The sequence below is a fragment of the Lithobates pipiens genome, unplaced genomic scaffold (assembly GCF_037356315.1).
Source record: "Lithobates pipiens isolate NorthernLeopardFrog02 unplaced genomic scaffold, aLitPip1_a1.2 Scaffold_13, whole genome shotgun sequence".
Lineage (NCBI taxonomy): Eukaryota > Metazoa > Chordata > Amphibia > Anura > Ranidae > Lithobates > Lithobates pipiens.
The window spans coordinates 177,599,317-177,624,530 of record NW_027507718.1 but is presented as its reverse complement, the minus strand read 5'-3'; the positions used below and the strand labels follow the sequence as shown (position 1 = coordinate 177,624,530).

General features: G+C 44.4%; 1 protein-coding gene across 2 annotated transcripts in view; it reads left to right on the top strand.

The window, feature by feature from the left end:
* ELL (elongation factor for RNA polymerase II) overlaps positions 1 to 25,214 on the top strand; it is a 199,107-nt gene that overhangs the window by 135,425 nt on the left and 38,468 nt on the right. For both annotated transcript variants that reach the window (XM_077475919.1, XM_077475918.1), the window contains exon 7: positions 8,413 to 8,509. In XM_077475919.1, coding sequence (XP_077332045.1) covers positions 8,413 to 8,509 — 97 coding nt within the window. The remainder of the gene's footprint in view (positions 1 to 8,412; positions 8,510 to 25,214) is intronic.

The window sequence follows — 25,214 nt, the reverse complement described above, 5'->3', positions numbered from 1 at the left end:
AGTAGATGCTATGAAAGACTATCGTTTAAGCCTCATGACTTATGCTTGGACTAGTGCATTTTCGAGTCCGGTGGCTGAAAAATTGGTCAGCCGAAGCACCGTGTAAAAAGCTCTTAGCCAGTTTTCCCTTTCATGGTGAACCGCTATTTAGAGACAATCTGGAATAGTACATCCAAAGGATCTCTAATGGGAAAAGCTCTTTTACCAGTAAAGCAGTAGTTCAAATATTTCTCCTTTTTTTTTTTTTTTTCCTGTGCCAAGGTCATCAGCCTCTAGGCAGTCTCGACTGTCTCAACCGTCCGGTTCAAGGGGAAGTCCCCAAGGGCAGCACCAGGGTCAGAAGAGATCTTTGGGCAGATGGCCCACAAAACCGAATGCTAAAGCCTGCTCATGAAGGGGAGCCCCCACTCGTTCGGGTGGGGGGGAAGGCTCCTGCAATTCTTAAGACATGTCAGGAACAATGTCAAGACAGATGGGAGGCTTCTGCAGTTTTTCTCTAGGTTACGACTAGAGTTCCGAGAGTTTCCGTCTCCTCATTTTTTTCTAAGGAAATATGTTCCTAAGGATCCAGAGAAAGTCTTTCTGGCTCTGGATCCTCTATTATCCCAGTCGGTGATATCAAAGGTTCCCTTAGTGGAACAGGGCACATGGTTTGATTCAAACCTTTTACGGTTCCAGAACCAAACGGAGAGGTAAGACCCATTCTAGATCTGAATCGGCACTTAAACATCCGATCCATTCGCACAATCCAATCGGTTGTGTCCATCCTGCAAGGAGGAGAGTTTTTGGCTTTAATCGATATCAAAGATGCATATCTCCATGTGTCAAATTTTGCCGCTCACCAGAAATTTCTGTGCTTTGATATATAAAATCATCATTTCACTTGTGGCCCTGCCATTTGGTTTAGCAACAGCACCACGGGTCTTCTGAAAGATTCTGGCACCTCCTTTAGCCAGATTAAGGGTTCAAGGCATAATGGTCCTAGCCTATTTCGACGATCTACCTTTAATCGATCATGCAGTCTCAGGTCTAAACCAGAGTCTGATCCCAGAATCTCTGGGTTGGATACTCAATCTAGAAAAATCCTCCTTAAAACCATCAAGGAGATTACAGTACTTGGGGCTGGTTATGGATACTGTACAGAAGAAGGTAGTCTTACCCCAGGCGAGAATTGGTTCCATTATAGAACTAATTCAACTTGTCAAAACAAAGAAAAATCCTTCCTTTCGGCTGGGCAGGAGATTGTTGGGGGAAATGGTGGCCTCCTTCGAGGCAGTTTTCACTCAGGACTGCTACAAAGCACCATCCTGTCGGTCTGGAATAAAAGGATTCGGGCCTTCATTTTTTCCCCAAATACACTTGGCTCCCGACGTAAGTCAGAGCCTAAATTGGTTGTTATCCAGCAAAAGGGAAAATCTTTTCTACCTGTATCCTGGAAAGTGTTGATGCCAGCCTTCTAAGCTAGGGAGCAGCTTGGGAAGAAGATTCTGTCCAGGAGAGATGGTCCAGGTTAGAGGACCTTGCCTATCAACATTTTAGAAAATTTGAGCAGCATGTCTGGGACGGTCAGACTACGGGTCTAGTCCTGTCAGGATCCAATCCGACAATGCCACAGGAGTGCCTATATCAATCACCAAGGGGACATGAGAAGTCGTGTGGCCCAGAGAGGTGAATCACATACTGGCTTGGGCAGAAAACTGTGTACCTTTCCTATCGGCAGTCGTCATTCCAGGAATAGAAAATTGGCAGGTGGGCTGCTTGGGTCGCCAGCATTCCCGGGAGAATGATCCCTTGAACCCGGTATCTTCCTGACAATATGCCAAAGATGGGGTATCCCAGATGTAGATCTGTTTTGCATCCAGGTTCAACAAAAAGATGGACAACTTTGGGTCAAGAACAAGGGATCCTCTAGCGTACGGAACAGATGCCTTGATGTTCCCGTGGAATCAGTTCTCACTGATTTATGCATTCCCTCCTATTCTCCTGCTTCCACAACTAATTCACATAATCAAGCAGGAAGGGAAGTCTGTGATTCTTGTGGCCCAGAAGATCCTGGTATGCAGAGATCATAAGGATGGTGGTAGGGGACCCATGGACCCTACCACCACATCCAGACCTTCTCAGGATCCAGTATTCCATCCTGCTTTAGAATTGCTAAATTTAACTGTTTGGCTATTGAGACCCACATTCTGAAGAAGCATGGGCTATCAGATTCAGTGGTCTCTACCTTGATTAATGTAAGGAAGCCGGCCTCCAAAATCCTGTTAGTCTGGAAGGCATATGTCTCCTGGTGTGAATCCGGGAGTTGGCACCCCAGGAAGTATGTCATGGGTAGAATCCTTGACTTTCTGCAAATGGGGTTAGAAATGAGGATGGCCTTGAGTACTATCAAAGGCCAGGTCGCGGCCTTATCGGTATTATTTCAACGACCACTTGCTTCGCATTTTTTTGGTCCATAGCTTTAGTCTAGTAGTAACGTGGCTTAATCCTCCATTAGGTCACTCCTGAACCCTTGGGACTTGAATTTAGTTCCGTCTGCATTACAAAAACAGCCTTTTGAGCCGATACGGCATATTTCCTTGGTCCTTTTGACAAGGAAACTCATTTTTTTTCTGGTAGCCATATCTTCTGCAAGAAGGGTATCGGAGATGGCTGCTCTTTCTTGTAAAGAATCATATTTAATTATTCACAAGGATAAGTTGGTATTGCATCCTCGTCCTAACTTCTATCGAAGGTAGTGTCAGATTTTTCATCTACGCCAGGATATTTTTACCTTAATTTTTTCCAGAACCCGGTTCTACAGAAGAGAAGTCACTAAATTCTCTGGATGTGGTGAGAGCAGTCAGTCTACTTGAAGGCGACGGCTGACAAATCGAAAAACTGATGTTTTTTTTTTGTGTGGCCTGAACGTCCTAAAAAAGGACAGGCAGCATCGAAATCTACCATTTCTAAATGGATTTGGAAAGATATTGTTCAAGCTTATAGTTTGAATAGGAAGATTCCACCCTCTCAAATCAAAGCGCACTCCACTAGGGCTGTTAGTGCTTTTGTGGGCAGTGCATCACCAAGCTTCCATGGCTCAAATCTGCAACTTGGTCTTCAGTCCATACATTTACCAGATTCTATCAGGTGGATGTAAGAAGGTGTAAGGATATTGCCTTTGGGCGTAATGTGCTGCAGGCAGCAGTATAAGTCCTCTGGTATCATGGTGCCTTACTTCTGGTTGTCTTCCCTCCCCTCAATTGGCATTGCTCTAGGACATCCCACATAGTCACTACTGTGGCTCTGTGTCCCTTGACGTACGATAGATTTACATTCAAAGTAAAAAAAAAAAATGCATAGCTTTTGATTGTTTTGACTTTTAATAGGTTATATAGAAGATGCTTAGTTGTACTGCAGTCCTAAGTGGTTGAGATTTTCTTTTTATAGTAATCATGCTGGAGACTGTGTAGAGAGGGTTAAGTTTGTCCTACAATGCAAACTAACCTTAGTATAGTGTAAAACGGAGAACTTTTTTACTGTGCCTTTTGGGATGCTTTGCAAGTGAGATAGAATAATTCTCTTTCCTGGGCAGCTAGATACAACAAAACCATTTATTTTAATAAATGTGTTCTGTATTAAAGCTCAATTTCAGCCAAAATGTTTTGTTTTGGATGGAGCAGAAAGTTTTTTTTTATTGTGATCTGTATCTCTTAAAGTTGTTGTAAAACCTCTCATACTCAGTGAAGTGACCTCAGGTGATACAGAGATTAAACACATCCTCCTACATAGGTTTTACTTGGCTTTTCTGCTGTCTTCTCTTCTTTACACCCCTTCAAATGTGCAGAATTGTGATACAATCCTTCTGCTTCTGTCAGTATCACAGAGGAGGGGTGGAGAGCTGCATTTAGTGTGTGAGAACTGATTTGAGGAAAGGGACACACCCCCTTCACGCACAGTACAGGAACGAAGGAAGGATACAGAGTTGTGTCCTGAATAGACAAGCTGTGTGCTGAGCTCTCCTCCCCCTCAAAAATGTTATCTTTTTTGTTGGGAAACGTTTTTTTTTTTTCTCAGACGCTAGACATGCTGATAACCGGAATGAAGCACCAGAGAGAAATTACACCGATGGTTGCAAAAAGCTCTTATGGTTTTCCCGACGGAATTCCGATGGTATTTCACTCAAGCTGTCTTGCATACACACGGTCACACCAAATTCCAACCGTCAAGAATGCATTGACGTACAACACATGCATTCGGGACTAGAAAAAGGAAGTTCAATACCCAGTAGCCAATGGCTTTCATCTTGTAGTTGAATCTGCGCAAGCGTGAGTTTTTGCGCGTCGGAATTGCATACACACAATCGGACTTTCCGATAGAAAGTTTTTCCATTGGAAAAATTGAGAACATGCTCTCAAATTTTTGCTGGCAGGATTTCGGCCAGCTAAATTCCGATGGAGCATACACACGGTCGCATTTTCCGATTGAAAAGCTCTCATCGGTCTTTTGCTGGCCGAAGTTCCGATCGTGTCTATGCGGCATTAGAGTTTTGGAGATGCACGTAAACACTAAAGATACAGTGGGGAAAATAATTATTTGATCCCCCGCAGATTTTGTAAGTTTGCCCACTTACAAAGAAATAAAGGGTCTATCATTTTTACTGTAGGTGTATTTGAAATGATAGACATAATATACATATCCACCAAAAATCCAGAAAAAAACCCACAATACAAATTATATAAATTGAGTTGCAGTTCAGTGAGTAAAATGAGCATTTGATCCCAAAGCAAAACCTGACTGGTGGAGAAACCCTTGGTGGTAAGCACAGTTAAGACATTTGTGGGCTCTGTAAGACTTCAATCAATGACGGTGTATTGTGTTATCAATGGTTTGTTTGGTGACACAGGTCCTAACTGCCTTGAGATCATTCACAAGCTCCTCCCCTGTAGTTAAGTTCTGAGCTGATTCCCCCCTCCCCCCCCCCCCCCCTCACTTTTCTCATCTTCCTTACCCCGTGAGGCGAAATCTTGCATGGAGCTCCAGACCGAGGTCGATTGATGGTTATTTTGTATTTTTCCATTTGCGAATAATCTCTCCAACAGTTGTCTCCTTCTCACAAAGCTTCTTGTAGCCCATTCCAGCCTTGTGCAGATCTACAGTCTTGTCCCTGACATCTTTGACAGCTCTTTGGTCTTGCCCATGATGGTGTGTTTTGAATGGAAGTGAGATTCTGTGGACAGGTGTCTTTTACACACATGAGTTGTCAGGAGCACCACCTTAGATTGACAGGACAAATCTGTGTACCACATGAGCACATAAAATAGCCAGTCTGTGTGAGCCAGAATTATTGTTGGTTTGTAGGTGATCAAATACTTTTGCTCACTAACTACAGCTCAGTTTAAAACATTTGTATCATGTTTTTCTGGTTTTTTGGTTGATATTCTGTCTATCATTTAAAATCCACCCATGATAAAAATTATAGACCCTTCATTTATTTATAAGTGGACAAACATACAAAATCTGCAGGGGATCAAATAATTTTCCCCATTTTATATATGCTTTGTTCAGATTTCACAACTGAGGTTTGCAACCATTTTAATGTGTATTACAGCTTACTTGTCGTTGGGTATGTGGTGGCTGCATAAGTGTGTTTTTTTTTTTTTTTTTCCCTTTTCATAATTTATTTCAATCTTCTTTCAACCTGATAATCCTGCCATTAAAGTGGTTGTAAACCCTTACAAACCACCTTGACCTACAGGTAAGCCTAGATTAAGGCTTACCTGTAGGTCCAAGAGATATCTCCTAAACCTATATGGTTTAGGAGATATTTACCTGAAGACAGCCACCGCTGTCTACGGCGCACCATAGGGCAGGGAGTATGTTTAAAAATAAAGAACAGGTCTTTTGTAGTCCTAAAATGGGTAACAATGCTAACTGATAACTTCCTGTACTCTCTGCCACTGAACTGTTATCTGCTCACAAGATTTCTGACTGGATCAACAGGTTTTTTATTATACTTATTGAACATATAGAAATAAATAGCTTTCCATTGTAAATTTAAAAGACCAAAAGGGAACAGGTTAAAGTAATGTAGTATTCTCCCCTCACTTCCTGTCCAGACAGGAAAAAACTGATACCAGTTCTAATCTATCCCAAACTCTAGTGTGTGGGATAGTTTTGTTTTTCTTTTAAGTCAATCCTTACAGGGGGGATTTCCCCTCGCTTCCATCACTAGGACAGGAAATCAGGGTAAAGACTAGAGGTCGACCGATATGGGTTTTTCTCTGGCCGATGCCGATATTTAGAAATCATGGCAGCCGATATGATGCCGATGTTTTTTTTTTTTTTTTTTTTTTTTTTTTTTATTTATTTTTTTTTTTTTTTGGGCCGATATGTTAGGCCGATTTTATTTTTTCCTTTTTTTTTTTTTAATCCCCCTTGATCTAACACACCTTTCCCACTGGGGCGTTTTTCAGGCGCTTTTGGGCTAAAAATAGCGCCTGTAAAGTGCCTGCAAAATGGCTCCCCTGCAGTCTGTGTGAAAGACAGTGCTTTCACACTGAGGTGATGCGCTGGCAGGATCTTAAAGCGGAGGTCCACCCTAAAATGGACCTCCGCTCATCGGAATCCCCCCCCCCTCCGGCGCCACAATCGGCACCTTTCAGGGGGGAGGGGGGTGCAGTTACCTGGATAATCCAGGTAACTGCACCCACTTCCGGGCTAGCTCTCTGCGGAAAGGGGCGTACGTTACGCCCCTTTCCGCAAGCGCCCGCCCCCTTCAGCAAGTGCCCCGCTGCCTGCTGGGAAACACACAGCTCCCAGAGGCAGCGGGGACCGTCCGGATTGCGCCGCGCGGCTCGCGCATGCGCAGTAGGGAACCGGGAAATGAAGCCTAAAGGCTCCATTTCCTGATTCCCATACCCAAGATGGCGGCGGCAGGACCCGCCAGACGAGCGAGCGATCGGCTTCGGGTGCCGACATCGCGGGCGCGCTGGACAGGTAAGTGTCACTATTTAAAAGTCAGCAGCTGCAGTATTTGTAGCTGCTGGCTTTTAAAAAAAAAAAAAAACGCGGAGTCCCGGTGGACTCCCGCTTTAAAAAAAAAGTCCTGCAAGCAGCACGTTTGGAGTGGTGTATACCGCTCCTCCACCACTCCTGCCCATTGATATGAATGGGCACCACTGCCGAAGCGCATGCAATGCGATTTGGCAGCAGTGCTTCATGGGCACATTTAACCTCTTCCTTGGCCGCTAGCTGGGTTATATGTGCCCCACTAGCAGCCAAATAGCACCGCTAAAATGATGGTAAAGAGCCGCTAAAACTTGCGTTTTACCATCAACGCCTGCCCGCTCCAGTGTGAAAGCAGTCTTCATAAGTGATACAGAATTTTTTTTACATTTAAACATTTATTAAACAAAACAAACCTCCAATCAGTTTACTTGTATGTATGATTTAGATTTAAAAAAAAAAAAACCTATATATTAAATAAAAACAGGTAGTCAAAACTTTTGGACGGAAAAAAAAATGGGCTAACTTTACTGTTTTTATTTTTATTTTTTAAATAGTGTATTTTTTTTCCCAAAAAATGCATTTGAAAGACCTCTGTGCAAATGCCGTGTGACATAAAATATTGCAACAACTGCTATTTTATTCCCTAGGATCTCTGCCCAGAGAGGAGGAAAGATGTTTCTATGATGACTTGGGCAACTTACACTGACTTCTATTACAGAAGTCATTTCAAAGTCCCACTGTAGTTCTAAATCAGCTTTTTATCAGCACAATTGGCCGATGCCGATTTAATAAAAAAACGGCAAATATCGGCCGATATATCGGTCGACCTCTAGTAAAGACCTAATCTGTGTCAGCCATTAATCACTGGCTTTTTTTTTTTTTTTCCATTCAATCCTCCCTGCTGAGCCTTTGTATTTTGACAGCGGGGACAATTCCTTGATTTCAGAATACACTGATCAGCGCTGCCAGGTCTCCAACCAGCCTGTCGGAAAATCAAACAGGCTGGTTGGACAGAAGTTGCTTGGTAGGTTGAATTCAGTAAAACCAGCCTGCCCATACATGGTTAGAAATGTGATCAGTCCCTGCTGAACCGGACGAATTGTGATCAGTGTATGACTGACTGTCTTTAAGGTTTTTAAAGTCAATGTAATAGTTTTTTTTTAGCATTTGAAATGGAGTGGTATGAAGATTTCAATTTAAAGGCTGCACCTTGTACACTCTGAATGCTCAGAAACCGTGCACTTATCCTGCTGATCTAACAGCCTCAATGCATGTAAGATTGTGAAAGAGCCCTAAAAAATTTCTGTTTAAAATAACTTAGTTTACGGTTATAAATTATGGTGTTTGGCACCTTCACGCTCTGGAAATCTACATCTTTGCAGCTTTCTGACTGTGCTACAAAACTTTTTTTTTTTTCTTTAGGAAGTTAAGCCAGCCACAAAACCCATGTGGACAGACAGAGAATGCACCTCTGAGCCCTCCCAAAGACAATGTGAATTCCACTTCCCCATACCCTCAGGTATGTTATAAATTGCACATCACTAGTCTGCAGTAGCATATACCTCAATGCAAGCGATTTGACAGCATCCAGACCTTTGCAGGACAATGTAAAAGGTTACCTCTGGCAAACCTGATTTGATTACCATAACATTTTGGGGGAGAAAATTGTAGTCTGAACTACTTTGAGTATGTGAAAAACACACAAAACTGTATATAAAGATGCTTTCTATTAAATAAAGTGTAAGGCAGATCGGATGCAGAAAGTATCTTTATGCCAAATATGTGCAGCACAGTCCTTAATGTGAAACTGAAAGCTTTTTTTTTTCTGGTGGGAGCATTTGCTACATTGTGCGACTATGACAAGTTTGGATGGGGTGGCCAGTCATGGTGCAGTCCAATGCATATTGGTACTAGGTACTCCAATCCGCTTGATATAGGCTCCATTCACTTAACTTTCACGCCTGGTTCCAACTGAAACTAATTAGGAAAATGTGTAAATCTTTAGTGAAAACATTGTTAAAGGAAAAATCCACCTTTCTTAAAAGATGTAACATGTTCCAGCTCCTGCGATTAATTATTATTATTTTTTATTCCCCCACCCCCCCCCACCAGTCCTCTCCACACCCACTGTCACAATTGGCATGGATGTTTGGGGCTCTGCCCACCCAGCCAATGCATTTTTTGTGTCCTGTGAATAAAAGAACTAAAAGTACCATCAGCCGTCGCTGAGGCAGACGACTTGTAGTTCTGAATTGTGAGGGCGCAGATGAGCACCCTTGTAGTTTAATTGCAAGCCCCGCAGCTTTCAAACTGGCAGCCTCTATGGAGGTATGGGCTAAAAGCTGCAGGGCTTGTCTGTAGATGCCTGACATTGTACCCCTAATTCTCTGATCACGGGTGCAATGCTTTCCAGGCTCCTGCAGGAGTGCATTTTCAAATGTATGTTTTTGATGGGTTTTTATTTATTTATTTTTTACCCAAAAAAAAAAAAAAATCTTACTATTAGCATTTTTTTTTACTTCAGCTCAGATTAGTTAGACTGGAAGTGGAGGGATTGTCATGCTACTGTGGACAAAAAATTACTTGCGTCAGTGCTACAGTTTGGATTTAAAACATATTTGTGTGAACTGTGAAGTTAATTCATGGATTGTGGAAACTAACAAATTTCGGGGGATTGTATATAGTGTATACCACATTTACCATTGACTAATTCAGAGTTGCAATGCAAGGAGATCAACTAAAAGTAGTTGGATCTGTATGTGCGTTATAATTGAAATTAGTCGATTAATTGAACATAAAAATATATGTGTGTGTGTATATATGTATATATGTGTATATGTATGTGTGTGTATCTATATCTTTTTTTTTTTTTTTTTTCTTTTTTCTGCTTACCAGTTCTTAGAGGTGATGGCTGCATTTGTTTTTTTGTTTTTTACTTGCTTTTATTTTCACCTGGTGAACTGCCCATTCTTTTTTTCGAAAGAACATACTGTCCTGAAAATGTATTAGCTAAGTGTTGAGACAAACCATTTACAACTGACAGGGGTGCTTACAGTGATCAGGGATAAAGGATTAAATTGCAAAACAGATGGTGAAAAATAATTCATACATCCAAATTTATAAATAATTACAGTACCTAAAAGTGCAAGTTAAGCGACAAAAAGCCATAAGTACCCCCCCCCCCTTCACACAAGTGTGATTTGTCACACGACTTGACAGTTTAAAATCGCATGACAAGGCATGCTCCATTTGTGCCTATGGAACCGTTCAAATCATTGTGGCTTCGACTGATTTGAAAAAGGTTTCGGCACTATTTGGCATGTGCGGCTTGCATAGACATCTGTGCATAAAGTCACACCGATGGCAAGCCGCACATGAAATCCCACTGAGCGGTGGCTTTAAAATTCTGCTGAAGTAGCACAATTTCAAAGCTGCATTCATTGTGAACGTGGTGTCAAAATCCTTTTCCCATATACAGTGTGTTATACACCGTAATCAAAAATAAAGTCAAGTAAATGTTTTTCATACACAAAGTCCAAACACCAAACACTCCTCCAGATGAAAGATGGAACCTGAAGTGTGTACAGCAAAATTATCTTCAGTACAACACCACTGTGCACCAACCACCAAATCAATAGACCGTTACTGCTAACCAGATAGACTTCCAAAAGCTCAGAGGTCTAAAGGCACTTAAGAGAAATCGCAGACACGGGTGAATGGTGGATGTTCGCTCTAGCAGATCAGCCTCTCCTTTATGCATTCGGCTCCAAATGGAGCCGAATACATCCACAGGCACCCAGGTAGCCAGACACTGAGCAAGAATAATCACCCTTAGTGCAATACCTTTTTATTCATTTTTTTTGTTTTTGTTATGGCAGGTACTGGCATCAAAGCCAAACATACAGCATATCAGAAACCTTTGTCAGCCACCCAGTCACTGCAGTAACTCGGCTCTAAGACCGCTTTCACACTGGGGCGTCAGTGGTAAAGGTTTTTCGGCCGCTAGCGGGCCGATTTTAACCCCCGCTAGCACCTGAAAAAGGGTTAAAATGACCCGCAAAGTGCCGCTGCAGTGACGCTTTGGCAGTGGTGCCCATTCGTTTCAATGGGCAGGAGTGGTGTATTCACCACTCCACAGATGCTTCTTGTTGGAGTTTAACCTCCCTGGCGGTATGATTCAGTCTGGTTTTAGGTGCTGAAAGCGGTACAATAATTTCGCATGTAAATTTGGCGTCTTTTATATTGTAGTCCTGTAATTCTTAGGAATAACTCACTTAAATCTGTTCAAACCAGAGTCTAGCAGACATCCCGGGTATGATAAAGTTTATAATAAAGAATAATAAAAAATATTCAATAATTTAATCAAATCCTAAAACGCTGAAAAAGGGACACTTTTTTTGGTTGCTATGGACAATCTCCAAATTTCAGGCAGAAAAAACAGTATTTATAATATAAAAGTGCATACAGGGCCCTGCATAGACCACTAGGGACAAAGGGGTGTGTAATTTTTTATACAGTACTGTAATCTGTAAGATTACAGTGCTGTGTGTTTTGTGTCTTTTTACTTTTTTGAATTTGCCGCCGTTCTCCGCTCCCGTGCACCGTAACGTCGCAGGGAACGGAGCTCGGCGGCATTCGGCACTGTGAATCGAGTGGAGGACAGCTCGATCACACAGCGCGGAGGACATCGCTGGATCCAGGGGACAAGGTAAGCAAGTCTCACTGTGTCCTCCCTGTATCCAGCGATGCGATCCCAAGTCTGGCTCGGGGTTACCGCTCTTATCAGTAAAATCCTAACCCAAGCCAGACTCGGGATTACCGCTAGGGGGGTTAACGTCCTGCCAGCGCATTACCTCTGTGTGAGAGCCCTCCGGCTTTCACACAGAGACTGCAGGGAAATAGTTTTTCAGATGCTTTACAGGTGATATTTTTAGCCCATAAGCACCTGAAAACGCCTCAGTGTGAAAGGGGTCAAAGTCCCATTTTGTCCAAAAGGACAGGAACCTCACCCACGTTTATAGGGGTGTGTGTGTATAATTGGTGCAAGCAGCTGTCTAAGTTTGCTCCTTTAATTGCACTTGAAGCGTAGGATATTCTTTTTTTTTTTTTCTTTTTTCTTAGAGATAAAGGTTTGTTTGTTCATGTAAAACCTTTATCCCAAACAGAAAAATAACTGTTGTAACTGCAGTGTGAACTGGAGTTTGGCTTCAATTTAACAGTGCTGCTGTGTTCCTGTGCTCCTTTGTCCAGGGTGGGAGCACTCGAATACAGGAGATTTTATTGGCCAGATCACCAGATGAAAAAAAACAAATGCAACCACCACAGCTAATGATTGGTAAGCTGCAATATATTACATTTTTGGTTAATACTGCTTTAAGGTAATTGGCTTTTATTTCTGAGTTCTATCCTTAAGGAGTTTTGAGCTTTTGTTAGTGCACTATTGTGTGTGTGTGTGTGTCTGTCCTCTCCCTTTCAAAGGATATACCAGTAAGGGGTGGAGACTGCTTTCCATTGTGTTTTACCGTGCATTTTTTGTTGACATTTATGTAGAGGAATAAAAGTAAAGTACAAACAGATCTTAAATGTCCATGTACGTTATACCAAAATCAGCTTCTTGGGAAGATGAAAGTAACCTGGGTTACGCTCAATCGGGCACAAACATGCTTAAATAACATGCTTTTGAACATGTTGTGCTTTCCATGAAGAGATTGAAAAGGGCTTGTATGTAATGTAAAGGATATGTATCACTCGTCGCTAAAATAGAATGGAAAGCATCTTAACTACATCTGCCTTGTGTGAGACTGAAAGATCACAGGTTGAGAGCAACCAATCCTATTTTCTAAATTAAATGTTCACGTGCAAGCAAGCGAATGAAAGAAATTTGTATAAAAAGTGGATTGCAGCCTGCTTTTTTTTTTTTTTTTTTTTTTTTTAAATTAAGACTCATGTGAATGTGGTGGGTGCAGCCAACCAAGTATTATGCATAGTGATTGATCAATCTGTCTTCTCAAGTATGCAACTATAAAAGGCTTGCAGGGAATAGTTCTCTTTTTTGTGTTCATTGATGGACACAGCTCTATTATTCTTGACCATAGGGCTATATCACTACTTAAAGGAGTAGGACACTATGGGCAGTTCTAGTTGGTAGTCCATCCCCTCCGTCATAGGCAGCTTAGTTTTATTTCTGCCTAGTGAGGAGTATAGACCTAGCTCACTGCTGGAACCTGTGGTTCTGTAGTCTCCAGTTCCTGGGATTTCCTGCAAGGATATTCAATCAACAGCTGGACTGGGCAACAGGCTGGTAATATAGATCCAGTAGCTACATCAACCTGGTCAGCGGGTGCACACAGACCTTTAGCTACGAGCTGGGTCGGCTGTGTAAGTGTGCAGACAGCAGCCCTGTTCTGGTGGAGAGGTCTTCATTCAGGGGTAGGTACCCTCTTGCATGGTTTGTAAGTAGATGGTATGCCCTACCTATGTAGGTACCTCTTGTCTTCCCTATACTCCCCTGGGGCTGAGAGTGTCTGTGTTCTCCAGGTGGGGACTTGTGGTTCTTGGGAGGCTCAGGGCAGGCTGCAGTTGTGTCCTCTTTTGATGCAGTCCCGGAGCCCCGCAGGCGGAACAGTGGCGAGTGGTCCTGTTGCCTTTCTTGTCGCTGCGCTGCCCATGGTTCCTGCCACCTTGTGGCCTACTCCCTGATTGCAATGCCGGTGTGCCCGCCATGACTCCTGGGTTGCTGCCACACAGTGCCTCTAGATACCCACACCAGCCATGTTGGATTTTGGGCTCTCTGCTGATCAGGTTGACATGGGCCAGGTATTCCCTGCCTGTCTTTCTCAGGTCGGTCACCTTTTATTTCCTCTGCTGCAGCCCACTGCGACCCTGCCAGGTCTTCCACCTATGCTCCAACCAAGCAAGTGCTAGTGGCCTAACTTTTTTCTTTTTCTGGGACATTTTTGGCCAACCTTGGGACTCTAGCCCGCCAGCCCAGGTTTCCCCTGATTATAGGTGGAACCCAGCAGCTCAGCATGCACACAGGTCCCCCCCCCTCCCCCTTGTCCTGGGCCATTCTGGACATGGCAGATGCAATTCCCCAGAATACCTCTGGGGCTTCACAGGCTGGCAGGTTCCACTTATGTTTTTCTTGCCATGCCTAGTTGGAAAAATATTTTGCAGGAATTGGGAATGTTAAGGCACCTTTGCACCTTTCAATATGTTATTTTTGGGCAGGCCCCTCTGTAGGAATAGCCTCTCCCCAGATGGGGATCCTCCCATCTCTAGGGTGAACGTGGCAGCCATTTTTTCGATGGAGGACAGTTTTCCACTTGCAGATCCCACAGACAGGTGGTGGAGTCAGTCACTCATTCCAGATTGATATGGGCTTGTACAGTGCTGGCTTGCTTCCTGTTTGGTTTCAGGGGTGGAGAGGGTCGCCTTGCCAGGTTCATGGATCTGATATCTGGGTCTGCAAACTGAATTTGTCCAGCTGCTAAGTGGATTTCAATCGGCCAGGCAAGTCCCATCCCTTCCCTTCCCTTCCGACCGAGCGCCTCTCCCCATCTCTTTACTGGGCAGTGCAGGATCTTCTTCTCCGGGCCTTAATGGGCCAGTTCCAGACCCAGTGAGATTCATGGATTTTTTTTCTGTCCTGTTTACGGTTCTGAGGAAGTTGGAAGCCCTCCCAATGTGGGACCTCTGACCCTGTATTGCTTTGTGTACATGCAGCAGTTTGACGCCATACGTTTTGGTTACCTTTTTTTTTTTTTTTCCTCTGGGGGATTTCCTGGCCCCTACAGTCTTCAGGAACACCTACTTAAACATTCCATTTGCGATCTACGTCCTTGTGGTCCCCACATTAATTGGTGGCACTTTGTTCTGGCCTTCGCTTCCCTGGATATGTACTGAGGTGCTAGCTCTGATCCTAGCACTACTGAGATATCAGGAAGATTGCTGTGGTAGGCTATCTGTATGACCACCTTTTAGCATAGTATCTCTCTGTGCTGAGGGACAACATGGTGACCTTATGCGCACCCTGTAGGAGTTCTCTCTGATCTCGACCAGGCATCTCGAATATCTAGGATTGATTCTCACAAGCTTTAGAAACTCAAGACTTATGGTCTGGTTGCTCCTGTGCAGGTGGTCTTTTTATGATTTTTATTTTTTTTTGCTTGTAGGTTCTGGCCCTCATGGTGCCCATTTTCTATGTGGTTCCATATGCACTGCTCAGACGGGGGTCCTACAGTAGGAATTCAAAAGAAAAATAGGTGTCTGTTCTTCCCCCTTGCTGTAAATGACAGGTGATTTCCTCATCTCATGCATGACTATAAGAGACATTCTGTGTACGTCGCATCCCCCTCCTTTCTTCTCCAGCTCTCCCAGGATTGGCTGCTCCACACCTCAGCATGATTGGGCATGCTGATGTCATGTGGTGACTTTCCTGGGTTTTGACTGGATAGTAGTGATCATGGGGCATAATCCACAAAACCAGCAAAAGTTCAGTGTAAGAAATGTTGATGCCTGGCCCAGGGGAGTGTAGAGGTGAGCAGGGAGTCTACTGACTTTGCAACTCTGCCCACGAGCCCTGGGCAACAGACCCACCCACAGAATCCTGAGTATTGCAGGACTCCAAACAGCTAAAGGGGAGAGATTTGACAGGTAAAGATACATGCAGGAGGCATATATATCCTTTATAGATAAGCACTATGGAAGTAATTTGGAAATGAGTGGGTTTACATCTACTTTAAACAAGATATTGATTAAAATCTTTTCAAAAGGGGAGTACTCACTTTATGCAGAGTACAGGTAATCAGACCTTGTCTAACGTATTGGACAGTTTTTTTTGAGGGTGTCAACCTTCATGTGCCAGCTCCTTGTTTACTTCCAGGCATAGAAAACTGGCAGGCGGGACTACCTGTCATCATACGCTTGATCTAGGGGAGTAGTCTCTGCTCTCTGACATTTCCAGAGAATCTTCCTGTGGTAGGACACACTGGCAGTGCTGCTGGCCTCCTGTTTCCACAAGAAGGTGTCGAGAATTGTGACATGAGCAAGGAATCCCCTGACGGATACAGTGGGTGCTCTGGCCCTGTGGCTATTACCATTTAATCTATGTCTTCCTCCCTCCCTGGCCTCACCCTCATCTGTTGCGTAAGATGCAGGTTCAAGGGATCTGGGTCTTGTGGCTCCTGCAGAGCCTCAGTGACCCTGGGATGCTGACATGGTGTAGCTGGTCAAGGACACATTGCCTGGTGGCTCCTTCTACAGGATAATTTTCTGTCTCTAGGCTCTAACACCCTGTCTATTGTCACTGGCTTGGTTTTTAGAACTAAGGTTGGGGGTTGTGGGGCTCTGTGATTCCAACCATATTGACTCTTATTTCCACTTCTTGGAAGATCTCCCACCGTACTTGAAAGGCTTACATTTTGTGGTGTGAGCCTGTGGATTTGCACCTGCACTCCTCTTTAGTATCGTGAATCTCCTGCAGGGCAAGGATCAGCAATTGGTCTTTTACAGGCCAGGTCTCTGCCTTTGCAATTTTCTTCCATCAACTTTTTGACCGTGCATTTCTTTCTTTGTACGTTCTGAGGTTTGGCATGTAGCTCCTGCAGTGCAATCTCCATTGCCACTGTGGGACCTGAACCTGTTTTTTTTTGGTTCTTCAGAAGCCTCCCTTTGGGAATCTGCAGGAAGTTTCCTGGCTTTCTCTTCCTGGCATTCACCCTTCTGGCTGTAGTTCTTCCACATACCTTTTTTTTTTTTTTTTTTTGGCGGTCTTGTCCTGCACGTCATTTTTATTGCATTTGCACTTTGATGAAGTGGTTGTCAATCCATAACCCTCCTTTCTTCTGAATGTGGAATTTGACTTCACCTGTGTCCTTCCCTTTCATCTGTGCCATTCACATCCTAAGGAGGTTGCGCTTCACTCCTTGGTTGTGGTCAAGGTGGTTCATGTGTACCTTTCTGCCTCTTAATTGTTCAGGCGTATGGTTGTCCAGGCTTATGCCCTTGGTAGTCAGGCTCCTCCCTTTCCCGTTACAGCGCACACTGCTTAGCATATTGGGTCATTCTACCATGCATTTGAAATGCATGTTTGGTCCCTGGATTGGCAAGCCTCTGAAGCTTGTTCCTCTTCTGGGGGTTTTCTTTTGGGTATCGTTGCAGGTTCCGTCTGTTTGCTCATCCCTCACTGAGGCACTGCTTTGGGATGTCCCTATGGTCAAGAATAAGGGAGAGGAAGAGCTGTGTCTGTCACTAAATGTAAGAAAATATATGATTTATTTTTGCTCACTGTAAATTCCCTTTCTCCAAGGTCATTGACTGGCACAGCACCCATCACTCAATTGGTTATTTTCTGCTTGTGCTGCTTTGTAACAAAACTGAGCTGCCTATGCCAGGGAGGGGCTTGACCACCACCTAGGACTTCCCATAGGCGGTGCTGTGTTCTTCCTCCTTCTTTTCTTTTTATTTTTTTATTTTTTGTGTCCAACTCCTGTAGGTGGTGATATAACTCTTCGGTCAAGAATAAGGAAGAGCTGTCCATAATTTTTATTTTTAAGATCTCTTCGCTGGATATGTGTGCTAAAATAGAGGGTGTATTTTTGGAGTTTTGGGTGACTCCTGTTTTAAAGTTATTTGGCAACTGAGATAAGGTAGGCCCTTTTGTGTGGTAACGCGATCACAAACAGATGGATCATCTGTGTCAACAGCAGCATAGTCTATATTTAAAAAAAATTGCTATGATTTAACATTCTTAGACCATGCCCTAATAAAAATTTCAGGAAACTCTTCAGATAGCAAAACTTATCTGTAAGGTAGTCTGGTAGCTCAGGTGACTGGTAACTATCTTCCATTTAGAAACAATCATGATACTCCAATAGTAGCTTTGTACATAAATCTAATATCTTGCTGTCGTCACTAGCATAGTCTGACTTAAATGTTTTTTATGTAAGAGCCCGTTCACGCTATGCTGTCCTCTCATGGATAAACATAGGTAACTGCAATGACGCAGAAAAGAGAATTTTTTTTTTTGGTGTGTCTGGTTTACACCAGAACAGAGTGTTTCTCTGTGTGTTAGAGCTATGCAATCTGCATAAAATCGCAGCTATCTGGATAGCCCAACCTTGCTGCTGTGCAGTGACTGAAGTTTAAAATAAAAAAGCCCTGTGATGCAATAAAATGTGCATCACAACTGCCCCATTAGACAAAACTGTAGTCCAAACTGCTGCTTGCACACTAAACTGCTGCAGTGTGAACAGGCTATTATCAATCACATATTTTTGACAAGTGAAGAAACCTGTTCATGTCACACGTGTAGTTGCGTGTTGATCTCTCGCAAATGTGGGGAAACTTGCTCTTGCAAGTGAGGATAAATGTACACAGAACAATATTGAAAAATGTTGTAAACAATCTAAGAATTAAAGTCCCAGTGACATTGATCACTCAAGCATACGGTGAGCCACTCGGGGGGGGGTATCCGGGGTCAGTCTTGGAACACTGTAACCAGGAACACAGGAACCTTTGGCAACAAGAGACAATGAACTGTGACCAAGCCCTCAGAGTGAGGCAGTGTTTTATACCCTAGCTGATTAGGTAACCTGCCACAGCTGATCCAAGAGTGACAGGTATAAACAGAATTGTCCACAGTACTAAATGCAAAACTAGGCATGGCTGGAAAGCAGGCAGAATAGAACTGAGGTGTGGCTCAGAGGCAGAGAAACAGGAGCAAGAACAAACAGTCATAAGTTCAACACCACCTAGAGCCACTTGGGGTGTGACCACGCCTGGCCATCTAAAAGACATGATGGGGACCATGACACCAAGGGTTGGCACCCTCTGAGATGGATCATAGGCAGAATTCTTGCCTTTCTACAATTAGGCGTAAAGATGAAGTTGGCCCTAAGTACTATTGAGGGCTAAGTCTCAGCCTTATCAAATTTATTTCAAAGACCGTTTGCTACACATTCTTTAGTCTGGGGTTTTATGCAAGGGGCGATGCGGATAAATCCACCAGTTAGATTACCTTTAAACCCTTGGGACTTTGAATTTAGTTTTGTCAGCATTAGAAAAACAGCAATTTGAACCATTACAGCATATTCCCTTAGTCCTTCTGACTAGGAAGATGATATTTCACTTATATTTACCGACCGCCACAGCTCCTCATAACCATTGTGGTGTTATGCCCATTACTAGGAGAATTCTAGACATTAGTTGTAATACAACACTCAGAACTCTTTAGTTCCGCCCATGGGGCGGTCCCTTGGGCAACAACCATCCAGCCTGCCATGCAGTCATCAGTTTTATTTTGCCTAGTGAAGAAGGACCTAGGAACCCTGCGGGCCCATCGTTCCGTGCTTTTTTTCTGCAGAAACGTGACTTTTTGCTTAAGATGATTGAGCCTGTGATCTACTGTCAACAGCCGGCTGGGTGACAGGCTGGATACTCTTATCCTTGTAGTCTCCCCAGTCCGGCCATCTCGCGCGCGCAGGCCGCAGCTACGCACTAGGCAGGCCACGACAAAAGGTCGGTGAGATTTTATGCTCCGGGGCACACATATGACCGGGCTACTAATGTCTGCGTCACAGTATGGCAGGCCACAGCCACCCTGTACTGATCAGTGAGTGAGGCTGTGATGGAATGTATCCCAGCTCTTCAGGACTGGTAAGTACAGCTCTCCCTGCCTCGGTGGGGCTGAGCAGCTGGGCATTCCCTGGGGGGTCGATTCGGGGAGTTCCTCACCTTCTCTTTTCTCCCTGTCCATATCTTCCCTCCCCGCTCCCTGTGGTGGATGCTGCATGTGGCTGCTGAGTGGTGTGTGTCTGTGCAGGGGCTCTCGGGGGGGGGGGGGGGGGCTCTCACCGGGGGGTTCGCTGTCTATGTTCTGGGTCCTGTTCTTCATGCCCCTGGATGGTGTCTGTGAGGCCATGCTAGTGTCCTGCGCAGCTCTCTGCTCACCACCATTTTCTCCCTGTACCTCATGGAGCTGCTTTTGGTGGCCATTTTAGGTGTGGGCAAGGGCAGCATGCTTTCCTGGTTTCCTATACAGGACACCAGCGGCCATTTTCTTGAAGCCTGAACACATTAAGTGTTCTCTAGTGGCAGCATGTGCTCCTGTGCTCACAGCCATTTTCAGTGTTTTATGTCCTGATGCTGGGCGGCCATTTTCTTGAAGCCTAAGCACACTTCAGATCGGTTTTAGCGTCATTTACAGCTGCTTCCACCGACACAGCACTGTTTCCTCTGCACCTGGGAGCCAACAGGGACTGCAGGCACTACCTGTTGAATAGCGCAGAACTCCTCAGAGTGGTGAGTCCAGCGGGAAAGAGCCCCTCAGCCAGTGGCAGTAAGGGAGGGTGGGACTGTCACTGTCAAGTCCCCCTTGGGTGGCAAACAGGTTGGGTCAGCATGGCTTCAGAAACTGGTATTTCTTCCCCCCGAAATGCAGGCAATTGGAACCGGGTCGCCTGCAGACTGCGCAGGGTGCCCATGGACACCCTGGTGGCGGTCCTCAACACCGCGAATTGGGAGAGCAACAGGCTTCTCCTATCTGCGTGGAACTAGCAGACCAACTAGTGCAAGGCCTTAACCACTTCCCACCCGGCCAATGCACATATACGGCCGGGTGGGAGCCGTCTGCTCCTGATAGGACGTTCCCGATGCGCCCGTGTCACCGGGACACGGCGCATCTCAGATCGGCAGGAGGGCTCTGTGATTGGCCCTCCTGATCACATGACGGCTGTGTCCAATCACGGCCGTCATGTGATGTAAACAAACAGCCGGTTGCTAGGCAATCGGCTCCTCCTCTCCTCACACAGAAGTCATCGCTGAGGAGAGGAGAGCAGATTGCTGCAGCCGGCTGATGATCAGTGAGTATGAGCTATTTTTTACAGCTTTTTACTCACTGATCTTGGGTCTAGTGTAAACACACAACACACCACACAGTGTAAACACAGTCCCCACATATGTCACCATAACACACATGTCCCCAAAAAATAAAAACACATGTCCCTAATAATTAAAACATGTCCCCCACATATGTCCCACTAAAATCACTTGTCCCAATGATTATGTGCACACATATGTACGTGATCACCTGCACACATATGTACATGATCATTTGCGTACATATGTCCGTGATCACACAAACAAATTATTATACACTTAACGGATTTTTTTTTACCAAAAACATGTAGCAGAATACATTTTGGCTTAAATTTGACAAAATTTGATTTTATTGGATTTCTTTTAAAATAGAAAAAAGAAAATATTGTTTTTTTTCCAAATTTCCGCTTTTTTGCGCTTATATCGCAAAAAATAAAAAACGGAGTCGTGAATAAATACCACCAAAATAAAGCTCTATTTGTGCGAACAAAATTATAAAAATTTCATTTGGGTACAGTGTAGCATGACTGCGCAATTGTCACTGACAGCGCTAGAGCGATGAAAGCTGAAAATTGGGCTGGGAAGGAAGGGGGCGAAAGTGCCCTGTATTGTAGTGGTTAAGTACGTTTTTTGTGATGCGCCCCTGGTTACTCTTCCTCTGTTATCCAGGGCTTCAGTGTCAGCTGTGGTGCTGAGGCGCCTGATTTGGTTAAAATGCTGATTTGCTGACCAGGCATCCAAAAAAGCCCTGACAGCGCTTCCCTTTCATGGCAACCTGCTCTTTGGATGACGTTTTTAAAAATGCCACTGGTGGTAAGAGTACCCTACTCCCACAGGCCAGGAAGGCTAAGGAGCCACGCCGTAGACAAGGGCCCTCTTTTTTCCAACTCCTTTTTCGTCTGCCCGGAGCTTTGGCTAAACGTCCCCAGCCCGACAGGACGACCACGGAAGGACAAAAACGTCCCTGGAACCACAAGCCTGCGAACAAAAGTGCTACTGCATGAAGGTTTGCCCCCACCCATGTCTCGGGTGGGGGGTCGCCTTCGGGAGTTTGCAGCCCAGTGGTACCTCCTTGGCTATCTGACCAATGGGTCTGCAATCTGATTTCCTCTGGCTACAAGATTGTTTCTCTCTTGGCCACCAAACAGATTCTTCTCCTCCAGCATACCCATATCCCCGGGTCGCTGGGAGGCCCTCTTGGGGGCAGTAAGGGACCTGCTGAGTTGTGGAGTGGTTGTACTGGTTCTGGAAACAGAACGTTTCCAGGGATTCTACTCAAATCTGTTTGTTCCCAAGAAGGAAGGGTATGTCTAATCTTGGACCTAAAAGCCCTCAATCACTTTGTAAAAGTACAGAGGTTCAGAATGGAATCAGTTCGCTCAGTAGACGCTGCACTCCATCAAGGGGACTCCCTGGTGTCCTTGGACATCCAGGATGCGTACCTGCACATACCCATATGGCTTCGGCATCAGAAGTTTCTGCGATTTGCAGTCGGGCAAGCCCACTACCAGTTTGTGGCTCTCCCTTTTGGTCTGGCATCAGCCCCCTGAGTCTTTACCAAGGTATTGGCTCCAATTTTGGTGTTGCTGCTGCAATGTGGGATACCTAGATGATCTCCTCCTGAGGGCATCTTCTGCCTCAGAATTAGGACGATGTGGCGATAACCATGCAGACTCTGCAAGAAATTGGGTGGCGGCTGAACCTAAAGAAGTCGGTGATCTTGCCAACCCAGCTTCTGGAGCTCTTGGGCTTGCTGCTGAGCTCCAGGGAAGCCAGAGTGTTTCTCCCTTCAGTGAAACTACAGACTCTCAGATCTGCGGTAAAACTGATGAACCGCAAGTGGTCATCGCTGCTCTTTTATTTTTATTTCTTAAACCACTTGCCGACCAGCGCGCATTGATTTACGTTAGCAGAATGGCACCAGTGGGCAAAAGGGCATACAGGTACGCAGACTCACGGTGCATACAGGTACGTGTCAGAGAGGTAGAACAGGGAGATGCTTTTGTAAGCAAAGTATTTTCCCCATTCTGCCTAGTGACAGGACAGAGATCACTGCTCTGTCATCAAGAGCAGTGATTGCTGTCATGTGAGGTGTAGCCCCCTTTCCCCCCACAGTTAGAATCACTCCCCAGGATGCACTTAACCCCTTCACTCCCTAGTGGTTAACCCCTTCACTGCCAGTGTCATTTACACAGTAATCAATGCATTTTTATAGCACTGATCGCTGTATAAACAATGGTCCCAAATAGTGTCAAGTGTCCGATCTGTCCACCATAACGACGCAGTCCCGATAAAAATCTCATTTCGCCGTAATTACTAATAAAAAATAGCGCTTCCCCCTATTTTTGAAAACCAATCAATATAAGCTTATTGCAATTTTTTTATTTATTTTTTGGTAATATGTATAATACATATCAGCCTAAACTGAGGGGGGGGGGGGAATGTGTGTTTAGAATTTTATATATATGTGTTAATTTTGTTTGGGTACAGCTCTATTTGTGGGGGGGGGGGGGGGGACGGTAATTTTGTTTGGGTACAACGTCGCATGACCGCACAATTGTTAAAGCGACACTGTGCCGAATCGCAAAAAGTGCTCTGGTCAGGAAGGGGGTAAATCCTTCCGGGGCTCAAGTGGTTAATCATATCTAAAATATACTGATCTGTACAGTGACTGATAGCCATTCGGAGGTTATCACAGCAATTAGGTGGTCGGTAATTCACAATTGTTAGTATAGCACTCGGGGCTCTTGGCGAGAGCCTGGTCTCTGCTGGGAGCTGGGAGCATGCTGTGCAGCACACTCACACACAAATACAGGTACGCATATATGTAGCCCCACCGATAAAGACCCACTTCTGTGAGGCCACATGTGTGTACAGTCGGCAGGAAGGGACTGAATTAAGATTTGCACTGGAAGTAGAGGTAGATTATACAAGTCTATGCTTGACTGTGACATTAAAGTGGGTGAGCCTGAAGTATTTATAAAGTGGTATGAAATGTATAGTGTTACTTTATGCAGTAACAGCTTAAAAATTAGTACAGGATATGAATCATTTTAAGATTACAGGTCAAAGATTACTTGATTTCCACTATGAATCAGTTTCCAGTAAAGTAGGCTAACATTCTTTTTAAGATTGCGCACTTGCAAAACATTGTCATGTCTGGATGTAGTATAAGGAAACTATAAAAATGGTATAATCTGTTTGTCATTGGTGGCTTTCTACAAGGCAGAACGGTCTCTGGTTTGCAAAGCAAGGATATTAACTTCAGTACTAAACTGATAATTCTACATTGGTAAAGCTGTCTTGTATACATTGTTTTAGCAGCATATGTGCCCCTCCTTGGATAGTATCATGTTTACTAATGAAATAATATCTTTGGACAATCTAGCTCTCCAGTGTGTAGGAAATATGATGAAAGCAGAATAGATCATGTCTAGTGTCGCCATATTCATAGCCATACACACATACATACAGCCGTGTCTACTGTGGATTTAATGTATAGGAAATGAGTAATACACTTAATATTTTACACACTGACCTTACTAGGTTACATGATCACTCTTCTCAACCCTGCAGCATGGTACAGTTTGGGAGTAGAGCTAAAACACAGTAAATCACATGTCATGTGATATCCTTTTAGCAGTTAATACTCCTTTCTAGTGATGTCCAGTTCATGAACGAATCGTTCTTTCGAATCGATTCTTTTCAGTGAACTGAATGAATCGAGTCATCTGACTGAACCGATCCGTTTAAAACCATTCACTCTGCACTCAATAGAATGGCAGAGCAGGCCTGGTAATATCTGATCCTAGAGTGAGAGCTCAGCCCCTCCCTGCAACCAATCCGCCCAATCACAGCACACTGACACTCAGAACTGTCTTGAGTCAGGAGTGCACAGTACACAGAGTTAAAGAGGAAGTAAACCCTGATGAGTTTACTTCCTCTTTCATTCCCTGCAAAGGCAAAGCATAATGGACTACTATGCATCGCATAATGGACTAATATGCATCGCATAGTAGCCCATTATGTGTCACTTACCTGACACAGGAGCCAGCGAAGTCACCGCTGTTCCCTGTAGTTCAGCGCATCCATCTTCTCGGTGGGGTCTCGCAGCTCCGCTGCTGTCATTCTGCGAAGCCGCAACGACGTCACTCCTGTGCATGCGCAGGGGAGCCGAGACGTGCGGCATCTTCGTCATTGAGGATGCCACGCTCCGTGCGCCTGCGTGCCGCTGTGGTGCCAGTCTTCGGGCAAATATCTCCTAAACCTTATAGGTTTGGGAGATATTTCTTGGATCTACAGGTAAGCCTTAATCTAGGCTTACCTGTAGGTCAAAGTGGTTTGTA